The 19358-nt window shown below is 41.7% G+C and overlaps 1 protein-coding gene and 1 long non-coding RNA gene across 2 annotated transcripts; one reads left to right on the plus strand and one right to left on the minus strand.

The window, feature by feature from the left end:
* Positions 1 to 116: 116 nt before the first annotated feature.
* Positions 117 to 3714, minus strand: trmt5 (tRNA methyltransferase 5). Its single transcript, XM_020591117.1, has 5 exons — positions 3634 to 3714; positions 2889 to 3475; positions 2526 to 2650; positions 1756 to 2395; positions 117 to 401 (listed from the first exon to the last, which is right to left on the minus strand). Exons 1-5 carry the CDS (start codon positions 3672 to 3674, stop codon positions 343 to 345), a joined length of 1452 nt encoding a protein of 483 aa, XP_020446773.1. The 5' UTR covers positions 3675 to 3714; the 3' UTR covers positions 117 to 342.
* Positions 3715 to 3771: 57 nt separating this feature from the next.
* LOC109955198 (uncharacterized) lies at positions 3772 to 13656 on the plus strand. Its single transcript, XR_002274229.1, has 5 exons — positions 3772 to 4179; positions 5679 to 5783; positions 6084 to 6109; positions 8630 to 8708; positions 8822 to 13656. It is a non-coding gene; the product is annotated as an uncharacterized LOC109955198 (long non-coding RNA).
* Positions 13657 to 19358: the final 5702 nt, after the last annotated feature.

Genomic DNA, 19358 nt, shown 5'->3' on the forward strand with positions numbered 1-19358 from the left:
AAGAGGTTTTGCTTTTTTTTTTTTTTTTTTTTTGTCAAGGCATATAGGATGTGTTTTATGTTTTGTTAATTTTGTAATTAAATAAACCGCAGTGAACATTGAGAATATGCCCTTTTTTTACAGATTTATTTAAAAATTAAGCAACTCAAAGTGAACGATACACTGCCTACAGTAATAATTAATGTAATACATTCTGGAATAAACAAAAGGAAATAATGGCTGCTTATGACAAGATGCAAAGACATCTGTGATAAAAGCATCAATGAAAGTCAGTTTGGAGAAAAAAAAAAAAGCCAAATGTTTTCTTTTAATTCCCACAGTGCCAGGTTGAGACAATTACTATCACGAAGCCATAGTTTCCTCACACTTCTGTCTCTTTGGGGCCGGTTCTTCTGAGGGCTCTGTGGATAAACAAAATCTGATTAGAACTGAACGGTGTACAACTTCAATGTCCACTGAATCTGGCTGTAAACTAAACATGCATCACATACAACAATACTGACAGCGCGACTACTCCAAGCTAAGATTGATTGACGCTCTTACTGATTAATCTGCTCGTTATCCTAAATATTTATAGTCAAAATGTCAGAACAGTGAAAAAATACACACAAAAATCACAGTTTTCAAGAGCCAACTGAAGTATTTAAATTGCTTGTTTGGTCTGACTCTAAAGCTCTTCTAAAGATCTTCAGTTTACTATCATTACATTTGATTACATAATCACATTAATTTAGCCTCTAAGAAATGAGCAGCCCAATTACCTGTAGAATAAATGGCTTTTTGTGCCAAAACATTCTGTAAACTGTACTAAAGTTTAGTCTCTCATTCTTAGAGACCAGGGGATGTGAGAGTTCCTCTGTAATTCAGTTTCTGCTGTTTTCAAAGAGCTGTGGCCTTCTACTATTAGCGGCGCCTGCAGAAAATATTTAGTGGAGGGGCAGATGGGGCCAGTGGAAAATCTTGGGGTGGCACACTAAAAAAAAAACTATAAAGCATAGAGGAATTTAAGGCTGTCCAGGTTAACAGAAAGGTAAAGATACTGTAATGTAGTGTAAAATAAATTGCACACCGTTTAACTCCTTGGCCGAGCTTGTGTGAATATAAGATTATGATATTCACATGAAGTCAGTCAAGAAATCATTATTAATTCCAATTTGACTGTGTTATCAGCAAAAATTTAACTTGTGGGTTGATTAAATAGAAATATTAAGTACTAGCTGATAATGCAGGTCTCATTTATGTCCATCACATCATGTTTAATATTATTTGCAAATATCTTGCATTCTTTGAATTAGTTGTCAAGATTCTAGCCAAAAATTCTACAAGTGGCTTTAATTCTAGGTGCATCTATTTTCTATAAAATAAAGTAATTACTGATGCAACAATGTAAGACCTAAAGCTCTGATGCAATTACAAAACACACATCTGATTTTATACTTAATTTCCATATTATTTTTATCATTTCAGTGATTTGTATAAATAACAACCAACAATGTTCTAGTTTTATCTCAAAATCAAAAATAATTTTTCTTGAGAATGCTCCCTTCAAAATCCAACTCAAATGTCTTATGTCTTACATATAAAGGCTTGTGTTGCAAAGAATTAGATTGACTGGGGCTTGTCACTTGTAAGGGGCCAGTAATTTTAGGATGAGGTCATGGGCCGTCATGTTCAGGTATGAATGCTTGCTTTTGACATTGAAGTCTTTATTAATTTAATACTGGATTCCTCACCATTTTGTAAATTAATTCTCACCTGTCTGTTTGTCATCACTGCTGAAGAGGACTTCTTTAGGGAGCGGGAATGTCACACACTTCATATCTTTGTTGGGTGCTACATTACGCACAAAATGCACTGAGCACAAATTCTCCAGAGGGAACTGGAGACTGCGGGAAGCTCTCTGCACCACGTCCATGTCGGGGTTATCATCTTTGGAGAAACCGTAGCAGTACACTGTGGGGAGGTTCTCATCCCACAGAGGTTCCTGGTGCAGCAGGCCTTTGAATGCATCCAAAAACTCCAGAGCCAAAGCAGGCAGGTTCATCACCACATGAACAGTGGCTTTTCCCTTCAGCAGTGCAGGTAGCTCCTGCTTCATCGGTCCCTGGATGAATGCTCTGCCGTCCAGGTTAAAGGTTCGGACTTTGCTCTCCACCTTGTTGAGCTTGCAGTTGTGCTGCAGCCAGCGGTAGGACTCTGGGTTGAGATCGTTGGCTAACACATTGGCACCCTGGCGTGCGGCTGGGATGGTGAAGGGCCCGACACCAGCAAACACATCAAACACAGTGTCACCACGTTTGAAGAGCTGAACCACACGCTGGTGCTCGGTGCTCAGCCGAGGGTTCCAGTATACACGAGAAAAATCAAATTCATACATCATGCCGTTTTCTTTTACCTGCATCACAGAAAGAAGAATGTATCAAGTAACAGCCAATGAACTGAGCAAACATGGATGTATGTGTCATTAACAGGAAATCATTGCACATAAAGTTTCTATCTATCTATATATTTGTAATACAACCTACTTTGGTCAGCATGTTCTCCTCTCCAGCTAACACCTCCATCTTGAAGTTGCGGTAAGTGGAGTCGATTATGCTGGTCTTGTTGACCACACAGGTAACACCAGGGTTTTTGTCCATGATGACTTGACCTACAATGAAAGCAGCAGATGCTGTAAGTACTGGTAATGACTTCAGCTCCTAGCTGTTATTTATTAGCCATGGCTGTCTGAGTAAGAATATGATTGAACTTGAATTAAGAAATAAAATGAAATGTTATTCATTTAAATACAAATACTACCTTGAACTTTAAATATTTGAAATGAAATTCTGTCACATCTCTTGGAAATCATGTACTGAAATGCTTCTGCTACAACATCTACCTCTCACCTATGAGGTTTTTGTATGGGAGCTGGTGGTCCCTCAGGTTCATGTGTGCAATGTGTCCCACCCGGCTGAACGCAGAGGTCACATCCTGACCCTGGGGGAGCACGGCCTCCAGCACTTCTTCGCTCTTCAGGTTGTCATAGGTTAGTCGCAGATCATAGTGTTGCAGCTCTTCAGTGACACAAAACGACCTCAGAGCCTCAGCTTCAGCCTCACTGAAGGAACTTGGGGAGGACACTCTGTGAGGGTCCAATAGGACCAAACGAAAGTCCTTACTCTCCTCTTTATCTTGTACCACTCTGGGCAGTCCTGGGCGCTGTAAGGTCGACTTTCTCAGGCTCTTTACCACTTTGTTTAAAACCCCAGTGGGCACTCGTAGAGCTGGCACTGTAATGGTCTGTGTGAAGGCCTCTTTATCCAGGGAGGTCATACCCCGAACCTCTGGAGGGGGCTGGTACAGTTTAAGCTCTGTCATCGGGTTCATAGAAAAACCAAGCCTGGGCAAGACTTCAGAGCCAAAGCACTGGTGGTCAACGACAAGTTTTAGGTTTCTTTGAATTTGTACTGGTGCAAAAACTCTGCTGAGTAGTCTGCAAAAACGAAAACGCAGTGTTATGGGCCGGGAAAGTAAAAAAAAAATACTAACTTTAAAATCAAGAGTTAGATTTAGCATAAACATAGAAATACGAAGCTTAGAAATTTATAATAATGTTAAGTTACTATCGAGAAAACCTCACAGCTCACTCACCTCTGCATCCTTCGCTCACATGCAGGGTTGAATTGCGTCATTGGTGGTGGACCAGAGCCGGGACTGGTGATTGGTCAAACGAGCGGAGAGCCCGTTTTTGATTGGACGGATCTCTTCCTGACGCATAAAATGCGACGGAAAAGGGAGGAATGTGACTTGGATGATCAACAACACAAGTTATCAGCTGATGGTTGTTGAGCGGCGAGTTTAAAAGTGATTTTAGTGATGGTGGGAAGATGGCTTCATAACGGCAGGTTTCCGTCGTCACGCTAACTGGAATGTTACTGAGGTTTGCCACGAAACAGTGAGAGTTTGGGTCGTTTACCTTGTGTCAAGTTTTTGAGAGTACAAGTCGAGTATTAGTGGGATTATGAACAAAGACTGTGGGTGCGCTCCAAAACACCCTCACCAGTGTTGTGCCAAAAAAGGGCTGTATGCCAGACACTCATTGCGGTCCGCTGGAGTACGCGCACCCTGCAAACATGCATCGGCCAGTTTATTCACGCGCATAACTGCTTCGAGCTGTGATGAAATGCAAAATGGAAGGTATGTCTTTGTACAATTTGAATCTTTGAGGAAATTATATAGGTTAAGTATAGCCCAAAGAAGCTTTAGCAGTTAAAACTGTAATCAGGCATGCTACACTCGTAAGTGATAGATGTATGTGTATCTAATAAAGGCTGTACTCAGGTGGACTATGCATCATCTGTTTGTGACAGAGGTTGATTTGTTTCTGCTGCAGTGTTTTACTTAAATATGAACTGCTGAGATGTAACTATAGCTATGTCATTACTCAGTCCCAGAAGCAACATATTTAACCATGTTAGTACATTTATTCATATTTGGAAACTAGACTCTAACATATGATCTGCATCATATATATAGGCTAAAGAAAACGATCCACTTTACAGTAATTCTTCTGATTCTATGTATTTTTTGTTGTATAGTATAAACATTTAATCCTTTCTATGAGTTTAAGCACCTCTAAGGATCCAGTACAACCAGAAAAATGCAGTGTTCCGTTTCAAAAAAAATGTTTGCATTTGAAATGATTTATTTATTTGCCTCGGGTTACCTTTATTTTGTTTATCTACTCTTGTGGTTAATTAAGCATGAGCAATCATCCATTACCTTTGTGCATGTTAAAGCAACTCTACATTGCTAGTATAACCAGTAGAATGCAATATTCTCATTGCCAAAAAGTGATCACAGCTAATTTCCTATACTGAAAGTGGTTTCTCTCCCTCAGATTACCATTATTTCACTCTTCTGGGTTATATTTTAAAGATTATCAGCCAGAACTTTTGTACCAGTTTAAGTACATCTAAATGGCCAGTATAACCAGTTAAATTCAGTTTTCTGCTTGCCAAAAAGTGATTACAGCTAATACTTTGTACTGTTGACCATGCATGCAGAGATGTACTTTACTCCACTGTCTCCATGAACACCAGTAAGCTGGTGAAAAATGCACCTGTGTGAATGCTGTCATCTGTTTCTGTCATGTTTGATTCTTTTCCCAGTGAATATTTTATTTTACATTTCACATTAATAATCAAATCAGTTTAATTAAATTTCCTGCATTTTATTTTTTCAGAGTGGATAATTTATATTTTCACTCCTCTGGTGTCACAATTTATGTCCTGTCTTCCAGTACTATAATAGGGGGACTCTGATTCAGCAGCCTACAGGTCAGTCCTAGTTTGTTGTGACACTGACACCAGAATTGCAATTCGTTCTCTTCAGGATATCCCCTATTAGAGAGGTCAAGCTGTTTGGGCAGCTCCCCTTATCCTGAGCTCAGGCAGCTGTCCCACAGCCAGCAGCTCAAATCCCACCCCATCCATTCCCATTTCCATTCCCTGATCCTCCATACCACTGCAGTCTTGTTTCATGACATCCATCATCAGGATCAACCAGTTGCTCATAATTCGATCGGGAGCAATTCTCTTAAAGCTGTTACAAAAATAATCAGATTCCTTCTTCTGCTCCTTTGTCTTCACACTTGCTGTTTTGACTGTTTATCTTGTATCTGTGTGTTTGTACAGGGATCAAGGAGCCTCCTCCTCCTCCTGTGTGTTTAACCTGATGAAAATCAACATAGGCAGTGGTATTCTTTGTCTAGCTTATGCTATGGCTAACACAGGTTTTTGGTAAGGATGCTCTTATTTCACCTTCTGTCACTGTGCTGTTCAAATATCTGTTTTTTGAACCAGATAAAAACACAGCTGCATGTCCACTGATTTCTGCTCTACACACCCTTCTTCTCTAGTATCCTCTTGACATTAGTGTCCAGCTTGGCAGGGTGCTCTGTAGATCTCCTTCTGAGGCTATGTGACAAGGTGGCACACTAACAAGGGATACACAGTGTGACTTTGGATGAGCACACTCCTAAGTGTTTATTCATCCAGATTTTTAAACCCACACTCTTGTTTTTGTTTTGATTCTCACAGACATTACTTCATATGAAGACCATGGAGTGAGTGTGTTGCACATTCCAGGAAAAGGAAGTGTTTTGCTTTTGGATTTGTATGTATTTGCCCTGTCAGAAAATGAAGAGTCATACTTATATTTTCAACACAATTAGAAAACACTCATACTAAAAGTATTTCCACATTTTTTTTTTAGGTTTTGGTTGGAGTTGCTATTCTTTTCTAAAGTAGAAGCAGAGTGGTGAAGAGGGTGCAGAGTGCTGCAGGGTCAGGCTCTGGCCACTTAATTTTGGAGGCAGATAGTGCCTCCTGCTGGTGATCAAATCTCTCTGTACTCTCTCGCAGGTTTACTCTTTCTTTTCTGTGAGGCTATTATCCAGATTCCTTGATAACCTCTGACCCTGGAGCCACAGTCCTCTCAACCCCCTTGGGCTTGAAAGCTGACTTCTAGTCTAATTGATCACTATAATGGAAAACCCACTCCAACTCTCCTGACTGTTAAGTAACCTAATGGGACCCCTCCCTATATTTCCCCCACCCCCTCACATCTCTTCTCTACTGCCACCTCGATCTGTCCCTCAGCCACATTGTGTTCCTCAGACAGTGGTAAGCTGGGGTGATAGCTCCTCTGCAGTCATTAGTTGCGCGGCTGAGTGGATTATTGCTGTGCCCTCTGGTATGTTTGTGGTTTTCCCAGCATGGGGCAGTGTGTGTGAGAGTGTGAGAGCCATCATTCCAGCATGCATCTGTCTACACCCTGGGCCCCTTTATAAGAGTGCAATTAGCCTCACTCTGGGTAAACATTCATCAGCACTGGCAAGGCTGATGGGCCAGTTGACCTTAATTACTGACCAGCCCAGGGCTCTCACAGCCGGCCTCTCCCTTTGCTCTTAATGAAATGAAAGTGGCTCTGTCTTCCATTGAACACAGTCTCTCACTATTGGTTGACCAGATGCAGGAGGTTTACATCAATTTTCCTATAAGTTTACATATATGCTAATTGTTAGAACATGTTTTCTTACCACTTGGCCAATAACAATCCTCCTTTTTCACTCAAAGGCCTTTATCATAACTAGGGCTGCATCATAAATCATTTTGTGAACATGATTTAGATCCCTGTGCGATCTCAATCTCATGTGACAATGATTCTGCCGTATCTACATTAGCAGTGAGATGCCTTGCATCAAACCAAGCGCTCCCTTTTCCTCACTAAGCTGCGTTAACCAATAGCGGGAATGTGTTACATCACGTGACAAGCTGTAGACAGGAAGAGAAGACTGATTCAAAAACAAAGTCAACATTTGACATTATGAACTATTTTTTTTTTAAACATTGTGCTGCCTGCCCTGTATACCTTGCGCCAAATAGCAGTTGAGACAGAAATAAATCACTTTGAGGTTATTAGTGGCAGTTATTGGTTAAGGCAGGTTAGCGAGGAAAAGGGAGCGCTTAGTTTGATGCAAGGCATCTCACTGCTAATACAAACACAGCATAATCACACAGGGATCTAAATCACTCTCACAAAACAATTTATTGTGCAGCCCCAACCATAAGTGTGGTGCTTATGGAAACTAAGTCATTACATCATGCCTGTTGTGTGTTAATATCCATTTGTGTGGCTGAAAAGACTTTTGTTTTTATGGCATGTTTTAAATCATTGGATGAACTTGAGCTGAAAAGTTTGGCTCATAATAACATCTTATTGACAGATTTTAGTGCTTACTAATGGCATTAGCTGTTCTCAGACCAGGTGTCCTTGTGTCTGTGTGGGCTGGAGGATTACTGGAAGAACTTTCTTTTATAAACAAATACAGGATCTGAGGGATTATGGTCTAGGCTTATTTAACGGTGAGTGCGAGACCTGCCCTAGGGCAGAAAGGTCCCAGCTAACTCTGGCTCTGCCTGGCTTCACAAATCCAAATCTCTAAACATTATCTCTCTTTATAATTAACCACACACTGCATCTGAATCCCTGTTTCGGACCAAACACATCCTCTGCTCCTGGTGCAAGCTCCATCCCTCCCTTTCTCTTTTTCCTCCTGGAGCTAGTATGACCCTCAGGAAGTGACCCTGATCCCCTCTCTCATTGGCTGTCTGAGCATCTGGGGATATATGTTGGAGCCCATCAGATTCAGATAATATCCTGTTTCCTAGTGAGGTGGAGAAATGGGAGAAATACCTGGATTAGCATCAGCAGCATTATTGTTAGCACCCCGATCCCCCCAGATTTCTTCATCCTGCCTGCTACTCCCAGTTTCTAGCAGTTGGAGGATCTGCATAGCATCTGCTCCTCTGCACCACAGGCTTAGTTGGTGATCCCGTTAGCTGTCTGCCACACCCATCTGCATTAACTCAGAGCCATGGTACCGCTTCCGCCCTGCCTTCACTTTCTTTGTGCTGGAAAACACACACCACCTTGAACGTAGCAATTTAGGATTGTGGCAGCATACGGTCATCTGCTGTTTATAATTTACTAGTTTGTTATGACTGTGTGCTTTTTTTTTTTGTTTGTTTTTCATTTAGAAAATACATTTCCTGAACTTTTTTTCCCCCATCTCCCCCCTCAGACATGTCATCCTGTTTGTTTGTCTTGAAGTCAGAGATTCCTGCAGCCATAAACAGCTTCCTGAGCCCAGACAACACAGGGTGTGTATGGACTCTTTCCTTCACCAGTGTAAAAAAAAAAAAAAAAGATATTGTCTTTAATTAGCTGAACTAAGATAACAAACAACTCATTCCCTGTTCCCATGATTTTGCAGATTATAACTCTGGCCCTCAGAGAAGTCAGATCTGACACTTCTTCACCACAACAGCTCACAAACTGGAAATACTCGAGCAGAATGCAACATATGAATAATGAGGCAGAAGATCTCTGACCAAACCACAGTGCACTACTAATACTTTGTAAGAGATTAGGAGGAAACTTGTGCTTCATGTTATATAGCACAAAGGATGCCCAGAGGAAATGTATTTATTACAGAGAGCCATTCATCACCCATCAGCAGCAGCCTGCGGTCTACATAGATGAGCCTGCAGCTCCTCTCCCTCACAGAGAAGTCCTCAGCCAAGAATGTAACTTCTATCACTTTATTACTGGCCACACCAGTTTAAGCAGGGGTTGTAGCTGCTCTCAGGCCAATCCGTCAACATCTGAATCTTCCACACACAGCTGCTTTGTATTAGTACTCTCCTTTCACCCTAAATTTCTCACACATGTTCCCCGGAATCAGACTGATACAAGGGGATATCAGTTTTGCCATTCTAATTACAGCTCACTGCTGAAGGAAACAAAACATTTCTGTTAATGAGTGGCTTTTGGATGTTAACAGGCATGCACACAGTTCCATCAAAGTCTAAATACACAAGTTGTTTTGTATTAAAGTGCGTTTCTTTTTTTCTGGCTCATTTCTCATAAGGTGGTAGAGTGAAAACAGTTGTGCTCAGTCTGTTAGTCTTCATCTAGGCTGGTGGAGTGTGTGTCCTGCTTAGGTTTCTCCAGTCATGTTTAAGTGCTGTAACAAGGCTGGAAACATGGACAGCTGTGGATCTGGACTTGAGCTGCACTGGTCAGATTTATGTTGATCTTTAACACTATGTGGATATTGACTCATTGGCAGTCATACTCCAGCCTTAACTGAGAACTATCCTGCATCTTGTTATAGCGTGAAATGTTCCACATTTCATGGGTCTTCTAGGTATCCTGCGCCTTTACAGTAAGCCTCGAGCCTCCTGAGAATGCATCCTAATTGTGGTGGAGGGTTTTTTTGTATCCCTGTGTCTGCATTAAAAGCGAAGAGGGCTTTAGTTTAACTGTGGTAGAGTGTGTTAGCTAAACCTGGGTTAGAAGAGAGAGGTTGGGGTCAGAGCAGAGGTCCCCCCTGACATGCAGTTACTGGGCAGAGACAGTGTAGACGCACAGACAAATTTGTCAGCGCCTATGGTAACGCCACAGCTGTGAAACTGCCAAAGGGGGTCGGTGAGTGTTGATGTGGACAGAGCAGGTGCTGTTGACTGTGGGAGCCCCATAAAAAGTGATGGAGCCAGTCACTCATGACCCCACACTGCGATCCAACATACAGCAGCGCCAGGCAGCACCCGACCCCGACCCCAGCGGAGCCGGCATGCCTTCCACATGTGTCACCTCGAACGCAGCCCCTCCTGCTTCTCTAGCTCCCGAATCCTGAATAAGCCACCAAAGCTATTCCTAAGCAAAGGAAAATATTATTCCCTCTCTCCAAAAACCCAGCAAGTGAAATGCGGTCTCATCTGAGTAACATGTTTGCATGTGAATTACATAACTGTTATAGTTTGCAAGAGTCAACACTCTTAATTTGTACCACATGATGAATGTGCTGCTCTGCATTTTAACACCAAATGGAGACAAATTTGCAGAGCCATTTCATTAAGGCAGATTTGTCTTTGCTGTCCTTGACATTTCAGGACAAGGGAGAGTGCGTCCTGTTCTTGTATTCCAAAAATGCCTTGTATGAAGATGGCCCGTTGCTTCTCATCCTAGTGAGACTGTGTTGCTCTACCTTTGTCAGTATTGTCTAAAATTGGAGTTTGAACTTTTGTTTCTTACTAGATGTCCTACACGCCCTTACAGGCTTCCTGGTTTACACCAGTAGCCTCGCTTGGTTCTACAGCCTGAACCTCATAGTTGCGGTGAGACAATATTTCCTTCCAACATGAGGTTTTTCAACTCTTCTGTCATCTGTGTCGAGAAATAACTCGTCCCCTGCCCAGTGCTTCACAACATTACTATGCTTTCAGGTGCTTTTCAGGTAACGGCAAGCTTATTTACAAACTTAAATAAGATACCATGAATATGAGGTCTGAACTATAGACTGGACAGTCATGGCCACAGGAGGACTGGAACATTAGGAGGAAAAACCCAGGAGATTACTGATTGGGTTTGCTCTGGCTGATGAAGACCAGGGAAGGCTGCAGAGTGCTGTGTATGGTGCCAGTCCTGAGGGGAAGGAAGTTCCGGTGACCTTGCTTGAGCCTGGAAATTACCTCTGACCTTTTAGAATTCTAGAGACCATACTATAACTTCAGATCTGGTATGAGTTATCTTAGATGGTTGTTTTCCTTTAAAGCCAGGCAACAAGAGTTTAGCTGCATGTTTCTCCCATTTACAGCAGAACTGAAGAAGTCCTCTTAGAAACGGCATGCTCACTCTTCTCCCCTTGTTTCTACAGACATCAGATTCCTCTGACTGTATGTACACCTTCTCTTTGGCATCTCTAGCGAGGTTCAGTACTGTATGTTTATGAAACCAATGTTTTGTCAACATTGCACATGCAGAACCTGTGAGAAGTGGTTGAAAGTCGACCTGCTTCAGTTTTTTGACTCTAGTGAGAAGTCACATTTTACCTACGGACAGGCTGTTTATGGCAACTCAGCTACCATTCTCATGTATGTTGTGTGTAAAGGCCACATGTACATATGGCATGCAGAAGAACAAGTGGGTCAAACAGAAATGGATGTTGTTACATGTTCCTTCTTAAAAATTACACTTGGTATTTAGAGATGCATATTTAAATTCACTAAGGAAAAGTCACGCTGCAATCCAGATGACCTACTACCACACCTTGACCTACCCGCCCCCTCACTCCTATATAACATTGTAAAATGATAATTTGCAAATGGTGGCTGTGCTCAACCAGACATAAGGACAGTTTCTTCCCCTAGGCTGTCACTCTGATTAACATTTAACCAATATCTGTATAACAGAACGACAACCCTCAGTGCAGCATTGTGTAAATATGCTTTTGTATATATCTGAAACACCGCATCTAAATTGTGTATATAAATTTCTGTATTTATAAGTATAAGCCTCTGTAGGCAGAGGCAACTAGCTTAGCTTTAACACAGTTATTTCCTTTTAGCTGAGTAACGCTCTCAGCGTTCTGCACAGGGGACGGGCTTATCCTTGTGTATCTGGGTTTGACGTCACACCTAGCACAACAATGCTCACTCTTGAGGCAGGAGATTCAAAATGTTAATTAACTTAAAAACAGCAGAGATAATGGTTACTAATTTGACAGCAGAGGAGGATTGTCACATCACCCTAAAACATTCCAAAGCCAATTTTGTTTTTGTCTTCCATCATGCCAACTCTTTAAGTCTTTAATAGTTATTTCCGGTCCCACCTCACTTCCTTTCTTTCAATTATCAGAAACTTGGCATGAGTCATTACCACAGTACTGTAGGAGTGTGTTTGGTTTGAGTGAGCTACGCATATCTGTGTGTGTGTTTGCTCTAGGCCCATAAGGCTGTGGTCTTACTGCTGTGTGGAGGACTTCCCTTCTCCTGGCTAATCCACATCATTGCAACTTTAACCATTCTGGACATGATGCTGATGCTGGCCATCGATGTACATGATATCTGACATGTATCTGGAGTATTAGGCATGTGACATTTTTTTGAAATATGGAGAAAATGTGCTTGTTTTGCTAGATATTGTGGTCTTTATGAATCACATAATTAGTTTATCCTATACACAAAGAGTTTTGCTTAATTGTGACCTTTTAGATATTCTGATCTGTTCCTGACTATAGCAGACTAAAAGAGCAGCCAAGATGTCAGTATTCCACAGTTATTGATCATGTTGTCTAAATTCACAGTATCTGCTCATACATAATTAATGGTGCAGTCCTGCTCAGACAGTTTATGAAGCTGCTATTATCAGACAGGCAGCATACTGTCTGTGCAATTCAAGCACATTTTCTGTTTCTTTTGCAGGATCAACAACCTCCAACTGTCTCCTTTTTATTTTACCTGACATCTTTTGTCTTTTAACTTCAGCAGCCAACCTCCCAGATCCTTTGACTGGGACATTATATATTTTTACATAATGTAATGACCTATTTACATTTCCTGATTTTACTCTTGTTATTGTTTTTTTTTCAAGCTTCTTGTTTTTGTCCTTTAATTCTGTGCAGTAATTTAGTTTTATATTAGAATTACCACTTCACGGTTGTATGCCTCTGCCAGCCAGTCAAATTCACTGAATGGGACAGACAGGGAGTCAGTGTGACCTTGACTATTGATCACCAAGATCCAATGAGCTCATCCACAAGTCCAACTAGACCTTTGTGGCAAATTTGGAGAAAATCTTCAAGGTGATTCAGAGATATTGCATTTACAATAATGGGATGGATGGACAACCTGAAACCATAATGCCTCCACCCATGGTCATCACCGGTGCAGAGGGATAAAACTGAACATTCAGTTATTGTTTGGACCATTTAATTGCAATATACGGTATGCAGGCATAATATAAAATGTTAGTCTTGAAATGACTGGCATTTAATTAAAGGAAAGCTGTTCATGTACTGACATGTTAGTTTGCTCATTCAAACCCTAAACTGTCTTTATCAGTGTTGTGGAAAGCTCCTCATTCTGACATGTTACATTAATGGCTGTGTCTTTGATTGGCAGGCGCAGTACTGACACTGAGACCTGTTCCTCAGTGTTGTGCTGTAGCTAATGAAAACCACATGCCTGGTACATTTCTAATCATTATGCTGTTTAGATTGTCTTCATACTGCCTGCCTCTGGAACCTATGGCCATCCGACTGCTGCTTTCAATACAAGGAATTAGGCAGACCAAACCCACCACCCCTGCAGACAGAAGTGGCTGCCCCCTCTTCACGCCCTCTTAAAGAGGTTCCCTAATAGAGGTGGTATCTCTGGCATCTATCCACTGCTTGACTGGGCAGCTATATTTATCATATATGATATTATTAGGTTGTTTAAGTTGATTTGTGCTGTTGTTCCTGGTCAAAGTAGCTAGTTTGGGGTTCTTTAGTTTACCTTATTTCAGTGGTTTCTATCATATGGGGCAGGTCCCCTCCAAAGGGCCACAAGATTAGTCTTGAAAGGTCATGAAATATTTATTAATAAGACATCAAATAAGTATTTAAATGAAACCATCTGAGAAGTTTAGAGGAAAACTGTTTCTCCGGTGAAAATGCTGCTCTACTCAACTGGACCGAAGTGATAAAAGGATTGATGTGGAAGAAAACGGGCAGTCTAGTGACCCCCTGTGCGTTACAGCTGTTGAACCGCTTTGCACGGCTCGGATTAGACACTAACCTGTCCTACCTCTCCATGCAGTGCCAGCCTACATCCAGGGGTCTTCCCAGTTTTCCATCTCCAGATCCTGGAGCCGTTTGTGCCAGACATGATACGACGTGGCTGGCATATCCACCCCAGCATCTAATAATACCAATAACATCACTGAGTTGAGTTAAAAAATGGTCATCACTGGCATCTAGAAGGCATCAGCATACCTGTATCCTTGTTGTCTATGCTCCCAAGATATATTTAGCATCTTTAGTTGAGTTCATAGTCATGACACCAACTCTGATTTGAGAACACTGGTTTCTGGTACTACAATATGACGCTCACTTCTGGAATTAACTGTGGCACTGTCCTCAAAGAGATGCTCATTTGTCTGGGTTCCTTTAGGAACCGCTGAACTACAGCCCATATGCAGCACAAGATTACCACCTAGTGTCAGAATGTGTCCACAGCAGTGCAGATCATCCTCTTTTCTGAAAGCCTAACTAGATTATCAGATGCTCCAATTTTCTCCCAGTTTTATCATGTATTGGAAACATGCATGTTAACACATACCAGCGATGTTTTTTATGGAAGTCTGACTTTGCTGTGAGCCATCAGCCTGGGATGGGAGTGTTTTTGTTTAGTTAGACTTACCCATGCACTGGGCCCATTTCCAGCAGTATGACAACATCTCCCAGGGTTAAAACATGGAATAAGGCAGAGGAACAATGGTGGGCTGAAATTAAAACCCTCTTGGCAGCCTAAGGTCTGGTATTATTTTAAAAGGTGTTGGCTGTGTTCTTTGAAAATTGTTTTCTGTTGTTGAAGCTCTGGATTTTGGGGTAACAGCTGGGTCTGATTCCAATGTCGCGACTGACCTTTGACACAGTTTGATCTTCTATTGTTTGATGACACTGCGTTCAAGTATTAGATAAGTGAATAACAAGCAGGGGTATATACCCTTTGAGTAGCTGCCTCTGCAGATTACAGGGGGATTGATTCAACTATAAATAGCAGTTTCTGATTTGATTTTTAAAAATATATGTTTGCATAGTTGTGTTATGGTGGGGGGGGGGCAGCAAAAAAAAAAATGGTGTGATGATATTTATTACATTTGCAATAACCAGAACCTCAGCTAGATACCAAGGTAAAGAAGTTGAATTATATAAATGTGATGAACCGTTGATTTATCTAAGCCTACGTTAATGAATAAACATCTGAAATGGTTGTATTAATGAAATGTCTAGATTATCAGTTGAATTAGCTAAAAGCAGACTAATGAATAAACAGTTGAAAAACTGCTAAATATAACAAAAGGTTTGATTGGATTGGAACTGTGAAACCTGACCAAAATGAATACTGACAACTTAGCTGCATTAAATAACATAAATGTTATAATCCATTAATAAAAAATGAAGAACTTGATGGATGGTGTTGACGAAGGGTTACATGAGCTCCTCTTACAGGGCTGTATGGGTACGCTTGTCAAAACTGGCAACTGCTGGATTAGATCATCTGCAGAAAGCAACACTACACTGTTCAGCTTGACGCTGCGATGAGGTGATCGCAGCTCTCTGCAGATGACTTTATGCCAATAGTGATCTGGACGGATCAGAGCCAACGCAGTATTTTACTTCCTGTTTGTGTTCAGACATCAGATCTGCGTTCCTTCACATGTAGTTGATGTCAGAATCTGCAGCAGAGCTGAGAACATGTGCAACATCTGCTTTCTGTTTACCCGTATAATCTTGTTCAACAGGCATTCCCGGCTGAAAGGTGCTTCAAGGATTTTTTTCACATAAGCTTTTTAATGCTGTTTGGCATGATGAGTGGTTTTCCTTGTTAGTCATGGTGGCAGACTGCAACTCAGCAAATGTTATCGATACACAAGTGTCATCACTGATGAAATGCTCTCTATCAATTTTTTTCTTTCGTTCCATTCTATCCATTCCCTCCATCTACCATCACTCCATGCTGCTGTTCTGCTTTTAATTGATTTCCACACTCTATCAGTAAACATGCTCTTTGTGTCATAGTGAGAGCACTGCACGCTCTGAAGACTCTTTTTGAGACAACAGATGCTCCGGTCATACTAAAATTTATTCTTTTTACAGATTTCTTTGTGCTTTTTGTGAAATTGTTAAAATACTGACAAATAAGGAAATTATAGGCTTCCGCAGCATGTGTGTAACAGGAAGTAATGAACATTCTCTAGAGCACCAACAGCTCGCAGGCTGTTGTTCTTCAGTGGTCTTTATGTATAACATCATGAGTCTTGATGGTGTTGTCTGCCTCTGCATTTAAGTGGTGTGTCTGAGACATTACATGCTAAACAAGTAGACGAGTGACGTCCTTTGCCTCCCTTCCATTGTGGATGTCAGAGAACCGCAGCTGTCTTCCTACAAAATCACTGAAAAATCCAGCAGTTAAAATGTTTGTGTGTGGTAAACATTGCAGCTTCTCTTGCAGGGACTCTTGAAGTATTGTTCAGGGGAAGAATTGGCTGACACACTCATCACCTGCCCTCTAAAATCAGAGCTGGCACAATAGCAGCAACACAGTGACATAAAATAGACTTGACTCAAAGATTGCAGTCACCAAGACAGTACAAGCCTTGGAGTGACAATGACAGAGATTTTATATTGTCAGTTCAGAAATCAAGGTTGTGAGTGAAATACGCTTTCTAAAGTAAAGTGGGATGGTTTGTGATGTTTTAGGAGGTATTGTAGTGCTGAGGTATTTTGGCAGATGATGAGCAAGGGTAGAGAAGGAAGGAAGGAAGGGTATAGGCCAAGTGGTCAGCAGCACAGTATAGGGTTCAGGTTGTGTCTTTGTGGTGGTGAGTGGGGGTGAGCTTGTCTGTCTGCGATCCCATCAGCCCTGGGCTGAGCTCTTAATGCGGTCCTGACGCCTTGCTGGCGCAGGGGCCATGCTGCCTCACATCTGGAGCCAATTAAACTTGAGGGGCTGTGACAGAGCATCCCCCCCACACACACACCACCACCACCACCAGAACCCTCTACACTCTGCTCCACTGTCCAGTGCAGCTTTGAGCACCGTCAGTTACATTCCTCCAGTTTTCACCACACCATGCTTTGTTTTTGTCAGTCCTTTTTTCCCCTGCCTTACAAAACCACATCCTCCTCATAGACCTGGATTGTCCTTTTTTTAAAATATTTAATCAGCAGATAAAAGGCGGTATCAGGCCATAATAATGATCTCTGCGCTAGGCACTGACCATGTCATCTCAATGCACCCTGTCTGAATCCAGCTGTGGACCTTTGTTGTATGCTGTCCCTCTGGTCTCTGCCTTCATTTCCATATAACTCTAAAGGCAAAACTTTTGAAAAAAGTTACTAATGAAAGAAAAATTATATCAGTAAACCATGACATCTTAGTATTATTTCTGCAGAATAGTGCCATCCTAAGTCAGGTTTTCCTGTGGCACAACACAGGATTAAAGCACATTTAGTTCCAAATCAGCTTTTACAGGTGTGATTTATGTGCCTGTGCTTCCACAGGAGAAGCCCTAGGGATATGCATATATGTGTTTGCATGTGTGGCTCAGTTCAGCATGAAGGTTTCTATATGGCTTTACCTGAGGGGAGTCTGGGGTCATGACTGTAGGATGGGGGTTAGTTCTGGTGCTCGGACCCAGTGACTGATTGGTGTAATTGAGTTTTCGGTGGTGCAGGAGGTGTGGTGGGGGGTGTATACTGGCCCTGCAGGATTTCTCTCATAGCCATTCTCCCCTTATTCCCCACTGCCCTGTTTGGCACCAATGCTATGGTTCATTAGCTGCAGCTATAGGATGTACCTGGGCAGGGAGCCAGAGGATAGAGCTGTCCTGGGTTACACGGATATAAATTGGAGCGTAGACTGTGAAGTGAATATGGGAACTCTACAGGTGGCTGAAATTAAGTTGTATACAGAGAATGAGACAGCTCTGATATATGGGAGGCTTTTGGTAGCTGGCCCTGAGCTTGTGTGCAGTAAAATTATGCCTTCTTGAGGAGATATATATAGAAATATTCTTTGTATTCATGCCTGTGTGTGTTTCTAAGACACACTCGTGTCTCTGTGTGTACATACACATGTAGCCCACGACTCTGTGTTCTCAGTTAGGTTTTTAGCGTGTGTAGAGTTGCAGACATCTCCTGTGTGTACATAAGTCATGATTTGGCCATGACAACCACTTACAGAGAGAAAGTTAGACTGGAATGAGGGGGAAGGGATGCAGGGCAAAGAGTCACAGAGCTGACAGAAAGGGAGACGGCTGGTAGAACAAAGGCACAAAACAAATCATCCAGGGCCATAAAAATGCCAGTTTTGGCTCCAGGGTAAAACAAGGGAGAGAGAAAGTAAAATGTACAGATTTTTAAAGCCGCTTCATCATAAGAGAGAGGCAAACAGAGAAGAGGAGGAGGGTGGCTGTGAGGGAGAAATACAAAAGAATTGAACAGTCTTATTCCGCCCTCTGCTGGACAGTTTATGTGGATGGGGCTTTACTGAAAGAGGAACATTCACTTATGACCCTTCTTACACTGCCTAAAATACCTTGTTGGTCCAGGTGATCTGCAGCTTACATTTCATGTGCAAAATAATTTACATTAACCTACCAGGTCTGACAGATGCCTTTCCTGGTGAGAGTGTATTCACATCCTGCACCAAGGCAATACACTATCTGTGTGTTTTATCATTACAACCTTCTCTGCTCAGTAAGGTCAAGTCTGAGAGGTTGTTTACAAGACAGTTTGTATCCCAGGGATGTGTAGGAGCTGGGACCTGGTCTCTTTATTTATAACAGCTGGGCCAGGGAGATGTTGGAGTGCTGACATTTGGCAGAGTGGGGTGAGAGGTCAAATTTAACAGCAATAAAGTGGAGACTTTGATCATGGCGTACATGGATGGAGCAGGCACAGCACCCTCAGAGAGAGAGAGAGAGAATAGCATTTAAAGAGGAAAAGGGACAGGGAACGAACATTTATGAGGGTGGACTGAAGAAAGACAATTAATTTCAAATATGTATCTAATACTGTCACATAAGGATTTATTTTCCACCAGTAACAGCGCTTGCTGATTTATTTACCTAAAATTAGAGGATGTTATCAAAGCTAGAGATACAAGTAATTTAATCAGTTAATCTGTTCATTATTGTTCAGATTTTTGATGACTCTTTTGGCCTGGTAAATGCCAGAATAAAAAAAAAAAAATCTCTCT

Source organism: Monopterus albus, unplaced genomic scaffold, assembly GCF_001952655.1.
Source record: "Monopterus albus unplaced genomic scaffold, M_albus_1.0 scaffold13.1, whole genome shotgun sequence".
NCBI classification, from domain to species: Eukaryota; Metazoa; Chordata; class Actinopteri; order Synbranchiformes; family Synbranchidae; genus Monopterus; species Monopterus albus.